This window comes from Agrilus planipennis, unplaced genomic scaffold (genome assembly GCF_000699045.2).
Source record: "Agrilus planipennis isolate EAB-ADULT unplaced genomic scaffold, Apla_2.0 scaffold256, whole genome shotgun sequence".
Taxonomy (NCBI): Eukaryota; Metazoa; Arthropoda; class Insecta; order Coleoptera; family Buprestidae; genus Agrilus; species Agrilus planipennis.
The window spans coordinates 39960-52314 of NW_020439045.1; the positions used below are offsets into that span (position 1 = coordinate 39960).

General features: G+C 31.7%; 3 protein-coding genes across 10 annotated transcripts; 1 reads left to right on the forward strand and 2 right to left on the reverse strand.

The window, feature by feature from the left end:
- Positions 1–270: 270 nt before the first annotated feature.
- LOC108741200 (eukaryotic translation initiation factor 4E type 2) lies at positions 271–1679 on the reverse strand. The gene is made up of 5 exons (XM_018475901.1): positions 1407–1679; positions 990–1356; positions 839–916; positions 592–773; positions 271–417 (listed from the first exon to the last, which is right to left on the reverse strand). Exons 1-5 carry the CDS (start codon positions 1424–1426, stop codon positions 378–380), a joined length of 687 nt encoding a protein of 228 aa, XP_018331403.1. The 5' UTR covers positions 1427–1679; the 3' UTR covers positions 271–377.
- Positions 1680–1749: 70 nt separating this feature from the next.
- Positions 1750–3784, forward strand: LOC108741201 (peroxisomal membrane protein 11C). Of its 6 annotated transcripts, none has more exons than XM_025976873.1 (6): positions 1750–1960; positions 2036–2394; positions 2453–2626; positions 2676–2857; positions 2960–3019; positions 3560–3784. In XM_025976873.1, the coding sequence occupies exons 2-6, from the start codon at positions 2332–2334 to the stop codon at positions 3753–3755; spliced, it is 675 nt and encodes a 224-aa protein (XP_025832658.1). In that variant the 5' UTR covers positions 1750–1960; positions 2036–2331; the 3' UTR covers positions 3756–3784. The 6 variants fall into 6 exon arrangements, with proteins under 6 accessions (XP_025832658.1, XP_025832661.1, XP_025832656.1 ...); XM_025976876.1 differs by having other exon boundaries at positions 2077–2394; XM_025976872.1 differs by having other exon boundaries at positions 1752–1866; positions 2001–2394.
- An 843-nt stretch (positions 3785–4627) lies between these two features.
- Positions 4628–12144, reverse strand: LOC108741202 (probable serine/threonine-protein kinase DDB_G0282963). 3 transcript variants are annotated; one of them, XM_018475904.2, is made up of 5 exons: positions 11777–12144; positions 7488–9445; positions 6613–6868; positions 6216–6461; positions 4628–5575 (listed from the first exon to the last, which is right to left on the reverse strand). In XM_018475904.2, exons 1-5 carry the CDS (start codon positions 11828–11830, stop codon positions 5498–5500), a joined length of 2592 nt encoding a protein of 863 aa, XP_018331406.1. In that variant the 5' UTR covers positions 11831–12144; the 3' UTR covers positions 4628–5497. The 3 variants fall into 3 exon arrangements, with proteins under 3 accessions (XP_018331406.1, XP_018331408.1, XP_018331407.1); XM_018475906.2 differs by lacking the exon at positions 11777–12144 and adding an exon at positions 10094–10153; XM_018475905.2 differs by lacking the exon at positions 11777–12144 and adding an exon at positions 9702–10082.
- Positions 12145–12355: the final 211 nt, after the last annotated feature.

Below are 12355 nucleotides of genomic sequence, written 5' to 3' on the forward strand. Positions count from 1 at the left end.
TGTTTTATATTTTGTATAAATTGGAATATTATTTGTTTTTGGATTATTCAAAAGTTTGCTAATTTTAAATATTAAGAGTTTTTTCAATGTGTAACTCAGTAAGTGCAAAAAATATCTTTCATATTTTTTTATTATGTACACTATTTTTGCTACATGGTAAAGTTGTATTACTACAGAGTAATTATTTTTGGAATTATATGTCACAAGAGCGTTCTATAAACTGAGGTAGCTTTTACTTTTACTATTCTAGCAGTAATTAAAGTACATAAGGAAAATATACAACTTTTATTCACATTATAAAGTATACATCAAACATAATTCAATGCATATAACAATGGCAACGGTTGAATAATAAGCCAAATACTGAATACATTATGCTAACTTTTAATTGGAACAGGAGCATTGGATTTTGATGCTCTAAAAAGAAAATTATGATAAAAAATGACACACACAAAAGTTCTCTCTTAAGCAAAAACAACTGGAAAGTTTCATTCTCAATAATAGTGTAGCATTTTCCTAAATGGTAATCAAACTTTCAAGGTGTTTTTAATTTTTAATAAACATTCAAAGGTCTTCAAGTTATTGACTCACTTTAGGCTTTCATTATGTGACTTGTATTCCATGGTGGCATTCATTGGTAGATTAAGAAGTCTTTTTAATGCATCTCTAATCCTGGCTGTTGTTGCTTGATCAGATGCTGTTCGATTCCAAATACTGAGTAAATCTTCTTGATATCTTACAGAAACTACTACACCACATATCTCATTGCCTGCCTACAAAGAAAGCTTTCCATTTTTATCCAAGTTAACATAAATGGGCAATAATAATGTCTGCTTACCATAAACTGTTCTCCTAACATAGCCATACAAAGATTTTCCCAGGCTCGAGGTGCATATCCTTTTTTAAGTCTTATAACCTTTAAGAATTGTCTAGTTAGATATACTCAACTTTAGTAAGCCATTTAAAAAAATCAAATTTAAGCTACATACCCATTTGCCACCACGCATATTTGCTGAATCTTCCCACATAGGCTGTATCCCTTTTTTAAAAAGGTGTAAGTCAGTATGTGGAGGGAGATCTTGTAATCGCACTAAATGACTATATAAACCCCACCACTGTTCTACTGTTCCAATTTGACCAACTAACCGAAGAATTTGACTGTATCCCTCTGTTCCTCTAAGTTGCGAACTGCGAACTAAAGGGGGCCGTTTTGAAAACCATAAACAATAAGAGTGTTGCAATTTGTGTTCGCCTGGAGGATACTCAATTGGCCCTAAATCAACAGAATTATTTGTAGCGTCATCTTCGCTACTACCACTGTCTGATCGATCTGAGTTCTCTAGCTGTTGTTTAAGCCTGAAACATTACAGTTTTTTGAAAAGGTCAATACAGAACCTGTTACTTACATATCAAACTTATTGGTCATTTTTATAATTAGCTGGTAATTAAATAATTTAATAAGTAATATCACTAAAATGGTTGTAATAATAAAACTTATTTTTACAGGAACTTTAACCTAGAATTGCTTTTATAAATGTTTAATATAAACAAACTACAAAAACCAGGAAAAGCACAACATCGACTAACAGATGACTTATTATTGTTGTTATTTTAACTATAACCTATTACTAATCCTTCCTTTTTTAACACTATTCCCACAGAATCAGGATGCCAGGAAACTAGAAAAATTTCAATTAGCATATTGGCAATAATTTTAACCACAGATAGGTTTGAAATCCACAGATTTAAATTTGTAACTTTATAACCTATGATTTATAACCTAATTGCAAATTGCATCCAAATTCCAATAAAAATGAATATTTTATCTGTGCATGATTTAAATCACTTCATATCAAGTTGAAAAAGGTCAGTGTTTATTATTAAATTACGTGCAGTATTTATTAGTTGTAAGGTCCATCCAATTTATATTATTTATTATTACTTTTGCAAATTGTATCAGGTATGTAACAACTTATCAGTATGCACGATTTTACTTATAGGTAATAATTTCCTACTAGCCTTGATATACTTACAGAGAGAACACATGTACATATTAACGCATAGTTTTACCTGCAGGCAAATACCTTACTTAAATCAGAGACTTAAATTTTACTACTTTCACTATTATTGATATGTGATCAAAGTTCCTTAACGAGACGCGACCTTCAAGCATTTTAACCAGTACGTATATGGTTAGTATGTAAGAGTAGGTGGTTGAATAATTATCAATATCACTGAAATATGGTATTATTGATATTTAGTCTAAATGACCATTTATGGTGATACATTAAGTGATAACAGTTTAGTTTGATTTAGACAATCCTATAAAGAATGAGTAACAAATTTTTAAATAATGTGTCTAACATATTGGAGACCTATAAAGGTCGTGATAAAGTAAGTATGCTGTATTAAATTATATCAAATCTGTACCAATAATAATTCATTTGAAAAGGTTCTGAAAACCCTTTGCTATGGAGCAAGATTTATAGGAGGATCAAAGAAAGATGAATTGTCTACACGTTTGAGAAGATTTGGTTCAGAAATGTCAGCAGCTAGAGCTGTATTACGATTGTTAGATGATGCTTCTACAATATCTTATGTGATAGAGTACAAGTTAGGTCAAAATGTAAAAATCCCCTATTTTCAAAATTTTTGTGTAAATAAGAAATTTTTAGGAGCCTGATAGAGTTATGGCTGTTCTAGGATTTTTAGGAAATTTAGCAGATTTAATTTATTGTCCTATTGACAAAATTTGTTGGCTTGGGTCTACCAAATTAATTAATGTGAAAGATGTGGAGTATTATGATAATATTAACACTCTCTGTTGGGTGTTTTCTGTATATTTTTCTCTAATGAGGCAAGTTATTCTATCTTTACCATTTCAGCAGTTTATTTACGATTGGATACCAATTAAAAATACTTTCGTTTTATATAAAGCATTAAATAATTTATTTTTTAGAAACTTATGGTATTTGAGAATTCTGTCTCTGACACAAAAATCCTTATCGAGAAAGCACTTGTAAGTACTTGGTACTTGGGCATAATAATTGTTTTATATTTTGTATAAATTGGAATATTATTTGTTTTTGGATTATTCAAAAGTTTGCTAATTTTAAATATTAAGAGTTTTTTCAATGTGTAACTCAGTAAGTGCAAAAAATATCTTTCATATTTTTTTATTATGTACACTATTTTTGCTACATGGTAAAGTTGTATTACTACAGAGTAATTATTTTTGGAATTATATGTCACAAGAGCGTTCTATAAACTGAGGTAGCTTTTACTTTTACTATTCTAGCAGTAATTAAAGTACATAAGGAAAATATACAACTTTTATTCACATTATAAAGTATACATCAAACATAATTCAATGCATATAACAATGGCAACGGTTGAATAATAAGCCAAATACTGAATACATTATGCTAACTTTTAATTGGAANTCTATCTAAATCATTTTATTTTATTAATCAACTTTTATTAGCCATTCAGTACTTTGTTTATTAACCATTAGTTGTAATGTTTGCAAATCAACAGGAAAACTTAATTTAATTTCCAGGGAATACTCAAATTTGGATAAACGACGTAAATATGAGATTCTCACTTGTGTTCGTTTAACACTTGATTTATTGCATGCTGTAAATTCTCTACCTCCAGGTTTTTTGTGGTCGTCGAAGTTTAAAGCGTGGCAAGTAGGTTTAATAGGAACCATATCGGGGATGATAAGCCTTTTCCAAATGTATTCAAAAAAATGAAATTAATAATACATATTTTTATACAAATATCTATTTGTTTTATTTTACTCTAGTTATTTATTTTAAAAATAGGAATATATTTAGCTAGGCATTAATTAATTTATGTTTATATTGGGAAGAACAATTGTAACATTTAAATTTTTAAATAAACAAGTTGAGTAAGATATAGTCTATAATTAATAACTCCTATGCTGAAGTGTACGCTGTGTTGCATACCTATTTACAAACAATTCCTTTAAATTTTAATCATTGATATACTATAAGTATATCTATTAAAAAACCATGATGGCCGACATCAGTGACAATGCGACAACAATTGAAAAAATGATGGCCGACAACTGCAACAATTAAAAAGAATGATGGCCGACAACTACAACAATTAGAAAAGAATGATGGCCGACACTACGTCATAGAGGAGCAATAAAAATGGCCGGGGGCAGGGGGAAGAACTAGTTTAAATTAATGTTAATTTTTTCAGCAAATATTAAATGCGCATTTTCCTATTTCAGCGATTTTTAATATAAGTATGCTTGCGATTTCTTCCAGTTTATTAGAGCTGGATGTTTAATTACTAATATCGCCGTCACTCTTTTCTGCCCACTGGGTAACTTTTCTAAGTACATTTGAAGCGTTTACAGGTATACCTAATAGAGATATATTAAACAAGTCAAAATTTTTCCACTACTTCAGAAATACCGATTTTTAAGGCCAATGGGCATTCGTTTCTATTAGCGAAGGTTTTCAATGTGTTCACGGTATAGGGTGGCCTAATGCAATTATAATTCCGTTATGCGATATCCACACTGTCTCATATCTTTTGTGAAATTAATTAAGAATGTTGTTAACGGTTTTTTGGTAATAAGAAAAGTAAATTGACATCTGCTATAGGGTTTATTAGTAATAATCATCTACAGTTGAACAGTAACAAGTTGTACAGGAATAAAGGAGACTTATTAAACATAATAAGTTCACAGCACACAATACACTTATTCCAAGTAAAATATCAACTAAAACTACCTGTCCAATCTTGAACCTGTTGATACCATCACATATCAGGAGCAGCACAAAAAATACACTAAGTTGTAAATAATAATTATTTAAAACTTAACATGTTTAGCTCTCCTATGAACTAGGAAAAAGTCCAAAATTTTTCAGGAAACGGTTTCTTATTTTCAAGTAAAATTTTGTTTTATTGTAGTTACATTGCATTTATTGTGCGTTAATTTGGGATTGTAACAAGCGTTGATATTCTTCAATAATTATTATAAAAAGCAATTATATTTTATAAGCACCATTATAGTTGTAATGATATTTTGATAAATCGTAAGTTATTTTTGAAAGATTGTAAACTAAAAATAAGTCAACTTTTGAGTTATAATTATAATTTGTTTTTTCTGTATTGCACAGTTAGACACTATAAACCATCTTGGTATATAAAAAACAATATTAATTTTTTTATATCACAAATAAATAACACTCTTTTAATGTATTCCTCGATCGAGAATAACGAAAGCTAAAAAGTTGTTTCGATAACTGAATGGTAATACTTTATGTATAATTCAGTACCATCCCCGATTAGCTTTTTCTTTTTTCTCTCTTGTCTCATCCTCAATTCTATTAACTGTATAAAATAGTTGACTACAAATAGTAGATAAATAGACTACTTTATAAGGACAGGGATTACATTTTTACATATTTTTTTATGTTTAAATACTCGTGTTACACGTCTGAAGATTAGATTATTACCTAAGAATCGATCCTAGTTCGTCTTTATGGTGGGAGAAGTGCATGAAAGATCGACTGGATGTTAGACTGCGTGCCTGAAAAAAAAATCATAAATAAAATTTTTTTTTTTTAACATCTCCATCTTCTATGCTCGCGAACGGTTAATTTAGAAAATCGAAAAAGGTTGTTAAAGATGTATGTTTGGAGCGCGGCGTTGTACGGGTGCGAAACATGGACAGTGGGAACGGCGGAAAAGAATAGGTTAGAAGCATGCGAAATGTGGTGTTATAGGCGAATGATGAGGATAACGTGGATAGAAAAGGTTAAAAATGAGGAGGTATTAGAAAGAATAGAACAGAGGATTCTATGGAAGTCAATAAAAAATAGGCGAGATAGGTTGGTAGGACACTTTCTCAGGCATGAAAGTCTAGTCAGAGACATATTAGAGGCAGAAACAGGAGTTAGGAGGGGTAGAGGTAGACCTAGGTTAGCTTACTGTTCACAAATAGTTAAGGATATGGGTTGTTCTAGTTTTAGGGAAATGCGAAGTTTAGCTCAGGATAGGAAAGAGTGGAGGTACGTGTCCAACCAGTCTTAGGACTGACGACTCTATGATGATGATGAACATCTCCAAACGATTGTCCACTCCTCTTTACTCTAAAAGACCTAACCTTTTGGTATAAGAGATACATTTCTTTATTAGTCCGCCAATTAAAATTAATATGATTACCATACCTTTTCAGTTTGTGTTGCCGCATTAGACGTTTCCGCTGAAATGTTCTGCGGAAGTGACGTTGCTTCCTTGTTTTCGTGTAGTTCAACTAAAGCACGTTCCTTGTCTTCTAATTGTCCTTGCAGAAACAAAACTTGTCTTCTAAGATCATTATTTTCCATCTTATAATTATGGATCTCTTCGGCGTATTTAGGTAAATTAGTTTCTTGCGAACTTCCGCCGTTCTCTATCATGGGTGGTGTTTCAAACTACAGAAATAAATAACCATTTTGTAATTACAAATTAGGAAAAGACATTTCATCCCGCTACTCCCCAAGACCCCCCTCGCAGCATAACGTCATAACAACGGCCCCTATGTATTAGAAAACAATTTTGGTTTTGCCCATTTTCAATACAAACCTCCAATAAAACTCCGCGCAATCGGGTCAGCATGTCTTTAAAGGCAGAGACATCTTGAAGAATTTCTGGATTACAAATAATTTGACTGGATTCGATTGAATTGCGATCTGAAAGTTCCAGTTGTGCACATCTTTTTGGGCTTCCAAATAATTTCACTTCGGTAACTCTTGCGTGGTGTATAGGCGAACTCGAATGCTTAGGGGAGAAGTCCAAAGCCTTTGCTCTTGATTTTAAAAAACGAGTAGAAACTACGTCCCTGAAAATACTTACTGTATAATATGAAATGTTATTTAGTCTTACACGGTGGTAATTAAATTAATTTTTGGTCCATCTGTCACTGCATATATTACATGTTTCTGCATAATTTGGGGTGATTTATATTATAAAAAGGGTACTGAACATTTACAAAGTAGTAAAACTTTCGAAGTATAATACTGAAAATGATTTAAACGGAGTGAATATAATGACAATCTTTTTTCGTTTGTATGTGTATTAAAATAAATTTAAGTACAGGGAGGGGCTTAAAACGATTGTGTTGGGAAATATTTTATTGAACTTTACTTTGTTTTATAATAATGATTACATTTACTGTTTCTGATTTAACATTTCAAGACGTTGAAACTTCATTCTGAAAAAAGCAGTTATTACTTCATCAACGTCAATGTGGCATACGTATACAAACAAAACTCTAATGATGGTAGACATATTTTATGTGGGAGATATTCATTAAATGTTTGTCTTACCTTCCCTTAATATAATTTACATTTTTTGTTGATATGAAATAAAAACCGAAAACGAACTGAAAGTTGTTAGGGTTGTATTTAAATGGAGTAATTGACAATTGGAAAATGTCTGACAATGTTGTTTATACTTACTTCTCTGTACTTTCATTATCATCATATTCACTGGTGTCCATGTTGTCGTAGTTCATCATTAGATCGTCAGATGAAATACTCTCGCAGGGCGAAAGAGTATCCAGGGAACTGGTTTTTTTATTCAACTTATTTTCTTTTAAAAACATCGTGTGATCATGATGTTCGTAGGTACCGTATTGAGTATTTTGCCTTTTCTTTCTCGGAGAATTGGTTAGTGACATCGAAGCGATCTCGTGAGATAAATGAGTATTTTGATTAAATACTAGGGCAGGCTGATCAGCGATCTCATCATCTATTAGAAATTCTTTGCCGTCTGAGAGAGAAAGAGACCCATTAGTTGGGGTGTTGGGAGACGTTTTTTCCTCACTTGGACTACTTTTATTACTTGTACAAGCTACTGCTTTATTTTTGATAATTATAGCGTCAACTTTGCCGTTCTCTTCTGATAAGCTGCAGAACAAACTGTCAGCTGGAGATTCATCTTCCAAAAGATTTCCTATTGCGTCTGTAGACTTTGCTACTGCAGCAAACACGGGGTCTTTTGTGGCCAATGGTAGGGAACTTGGGGGAACACTAAGTAATTCGTCGTCCTCGCCAGAAATCAAAAGTTTATCAAGTTTGTCATCTTCAATATCACAGACATCTTTCTCTTTACTTTCGTCACTAGAACTAAAACTACAACTAGCATCATCGGCCATTGTTTCACCAGCATTATCCCAATTGTAATGTTCAACTTTTTCACTTAAAACATAGTTGTTATCGATTAGTAATTTTTCCCGAGTATCTGATAAGAAATTCTTTGGAAGTTCGGTTTTGATGAAGGTTTTCTGTCGGACGTTATTGTGGTCTTTGCTCAAGTTTGTTATTTGTGGCGGTTTTTCATATTTCGTTATTGTGGGGTAGATATTGTGAGCATATTGGCGATTTGATTTTTGGGGTGAATTGTGGGGGTTTTTAAAACCGTTTTTATCAAGATTCGGCGAATCATCTTCAATGTTTGATGGTATGTGTGTGGACAATTCGTATTTATTTTGGCTTACGTTGTGATTGCTAAATGGAAGTCCACTTTTATTCGAATATGATTTAAATCTGGTTGATGGTAAAGTGTATCTGGATGTTCTCGAAGGAGACCCTTCGTATTTATTTAAAAGTGGTTCATTTAGATTTACTGTTTCTGGAAGCGAATAATATTTATCAGCGTTATCATCAACATCCACTTTGTGGCTTTCGAATCGGTTAGTTAGGAAATCGATTTTACTCGTCGTGTGAATATTCTGGTGTTTAAATGCTGTAGTCGAAGTTGGATTGGTTTCTACTTTGACATTTAGTCTTCTGTAAAGATTACTTGTCAAGAAAATTTCTTTGGGGTCGTATGATTTATTCTTATCGTCTTGTTCTGTCTTCTGTTTGTTACTATTGAGGAGCGTTTTCGATGATTTTAAGTTAGTCACATGAATAGGAATTTGTGGTTTTGGTAAATTGCTCGCAGATAAAGTGAATTTGCTGGCAGGAGGCGATAGGACGTTGTTATTATTGTTAGATTTTGGTTTGTTCGTATAATTAGATGTGTTAGTGTTCTTTTGCGTTTTCGGTTCTAGCGCCGAAAATCTTACTGTTTTTTGGACAGTGTCCTTATTCTTTTTTCGGGTCAGAGACGAAACGCCCAAATCATTTGTCGTCCTGTTCGTTAGACTGCTTGGTCGGGGTATCGTTTTTCTGTTGTCGTCTGTGTTTTTCTTTACGGGGTCATTTTGTCTAGTAAATTTAATGAACTTTGCAGTTTCATTACCGCACTTGTTCGCGTTTCGATCGGTGCTGAAAATCGAATTGTCAAGGGTCGATGAAGAATGTTGAGTTTTTGTCGCTGGGGCAGAAGAAACCCTTCGTTTAAAACCGAATGATATTGCCATTCCTTTAGTGAGTAGGGGAGGTTCCTTGGAGTTTTTTGAGTTCAACTCCTGAAAAGCAAAAATTGTTTGATTTTAAAAATGTACTTTCTTTATTATTATGTTATTCTACGATTTTATTGAATTTGATAGTACATGTTCTGTTTTATTTGACGAACTTTGTCTAAATATAGCAAATTATATCGTGGAAATGGAATTTTTGGTTGGTTTTTCTGTTGGGGTGACATTATTAAATAGTCTTTGCTGTTTGTTGTTATTTGCGGTGATTGTATTTAATCTTTGGGTGAATTGCGAAGATTTCACTTACCGGCATAGCCCTTATACATGAAATTAGAAACATTGTAATTGTGTATAAACCACTTCCAGAAGCGCTTTTTAAATAATAATATCACGAAATGTTTCCCGAATTTAAGGCATTTCAGGCTGTTGTTTTTTAATATCCAATAATATTCAGGTACTTTTAAAAATTAGATGAAACTGTTATAACACTAAAGAATTTCTCATGTTTTACTGCAAACTTAGTACACTTGCCGTATCAGTAACTGTAATAATTTCTTACACACATATTGCATCTACCTACGTATGTCGTACATGTACAGGCACAGAAACTAATTTATGAATTGTAAAACAATTATGAATCGAACGTTAAGAAATGCCTTTCACTACTGTTAATTTCCAGTTGCTAGTTGGAGAACTTACTTGAAGTAAAATTAATAATTTTAAGTTAGTCAAATCCCACTACGTGATTCGTATTCTAAGACTAATACCAATACTAAACGCTCTATACTAAATAAGAAGTGCTAAGGCCATTTATGTTGCCCAAATTGAGGTGTTTACGCCTTTAGAATTTTAAGTACGAATTAAACAATAGTTAGGTACCTATTTATTGACCATTCTCTAACCAAGTAGTTTTTAATAAGTCAATTGTAAAAAGTAAAAGGTATGAACGAAATATTTTAATAGCCTCTCTAGGAATCGTGTAGCTTTTAAACCTTTTAAATTACTTTTGCAAAAAATTTTCTGTGATAAACAGTTATAATCTGTGAAGATTTAGATGATGTTGGTTTTTTTATGATTTATTTTTAGTAATGGTATAGTAATTTTTTTGTTTAATTCACTGTACAGAAGAGTAGCAAAATAGGGGATGTAAATTTATTTTTGCAAGAGAGGAGAAAGCAGGGTTAATTTAATATAAAGATTTCGTTGAGCCTAACTTTCTCATAATACGCGCATCCTTATCTTCCGTTGTTAAAAGATAAGTGTTTCCTGTGTACCTTTGTTATCTGTATTAGGGAAAAGTATGCGGAAGCAGGTGTGTTCCAATTAAATAAAAAAAATCCAAGTTCAAAAACCGGTGAAGAAGTCTGTATACTTTTAAACTTGTTAGAGGTACTGAAAAAGACATAGGGTACCTTTTATCCAGAAAAAAGTACTCTGTTCCTGAAAGACAGAAAAATTAGTTTTATGCGATCGTCCATGATATTTGACACATATTTAGGATATAAACGCGAGCGAAATCATGAAATTTTGTACACACTTTGTGAGGGGGTACAAAACAGTACATAGGGTACCTTTTATTCAGAAAAAAGTACTTTGTTTTCGAAAGACAGAGAAATAAGTTTTATGTAATCGTCGATGAAGTCTTGGGTAAAACCTGGTACTATTAGTCTTTAACAAGTTTAAACAACTTTTTACGAAATATTGAAAACTGTTCAACAGGTTACTAGGCATATACCTACACAAAAATATATATTACTTTAAAAAGTTTTGCTACTATTATAAACAGAAAAACGAGTAGAGTTTAAAACAATAAGATAATATTAACAGTTATTTCTAAAAACGAAATAGGTACTATCAAGAAATTTACAGATTCCCTATTAGTCACCTCATTATCGATTGCTTGAGAATCTTAAAAGAACGAAACTGCTGCATGAAATGCATGCTCTTTATACATACGTAATTTTTATTTTATTGTGAGGGTTTATGTTTTTGTTACCTTAAGAGTTATTTTCCATAAACAATTCTTTTAACCGTTTCAACTACGCAGATGGATCTCATAATTATATATCTGTTTAATGTAATAAACGTTAAACAAAAAAAAAAAACTTTTTACAAATGTGAATTAAATAATAAATCGTGTAAAATATTATTATTATTGTTTTTTATCAGTAAAACTATAGCTGTTGTCCTCAATTATTAAAATAAGTGTATATACAAGAGTATTAATACAATAAATTCATAAATAGATACTTTGATAATTTTTTGTATGCAACGACGATTTTGTCGAGTACAGATTGAATATCGTTTACTTTTAAGTATGTATTGCTTAAGTCAAAATATTGTTATTGTTTTATTGTTGTATAAATACTATTATAATCTTACCTTATCGCTGATAACACTGCGTGCTTTTCCTTGGCGGTTGTCTACGTGGTCCATTTTGGCCTTCAAAACTACGTACAAAATCTTCTAACAGTTCACTCTAATTTATAAATGCACATAAAATTATGTATGTTTAAGTTTTAAGATATTTCCTAGGAAAGATAACGTAAAACGCTGCGTATCTCTTCTGTATTCTTGCATTGCATTGATCAGTTCACCCCTAACCATGCGCAGATGTGGCGAGATTTTGCGCCGGATCAGGGTTTAAACATACGGGGTGAATTAATAACTATCGAAATATTGTATAAAACGTGTAGAAAATATTAAAATATTTTACAGTAATTAATTTTTGAGATAGGTTAACGTTTTAATGACAGATATAGATGACAATATTGCTGTACAAGGGGGTTAGTTTAAATAATGGGTACCACCATTAGTACAAATTTATTGTACTTTTACTTTTAATAGAAATTGTCCAATTTATTCGTTGTCATTATAGTTAATCAAATTCGGTTTCTTGTTACTTCTTATTTTCGTGAAGTTTTTTACACCAATTAGGGGTTATTCATAAAGTACGTTCGC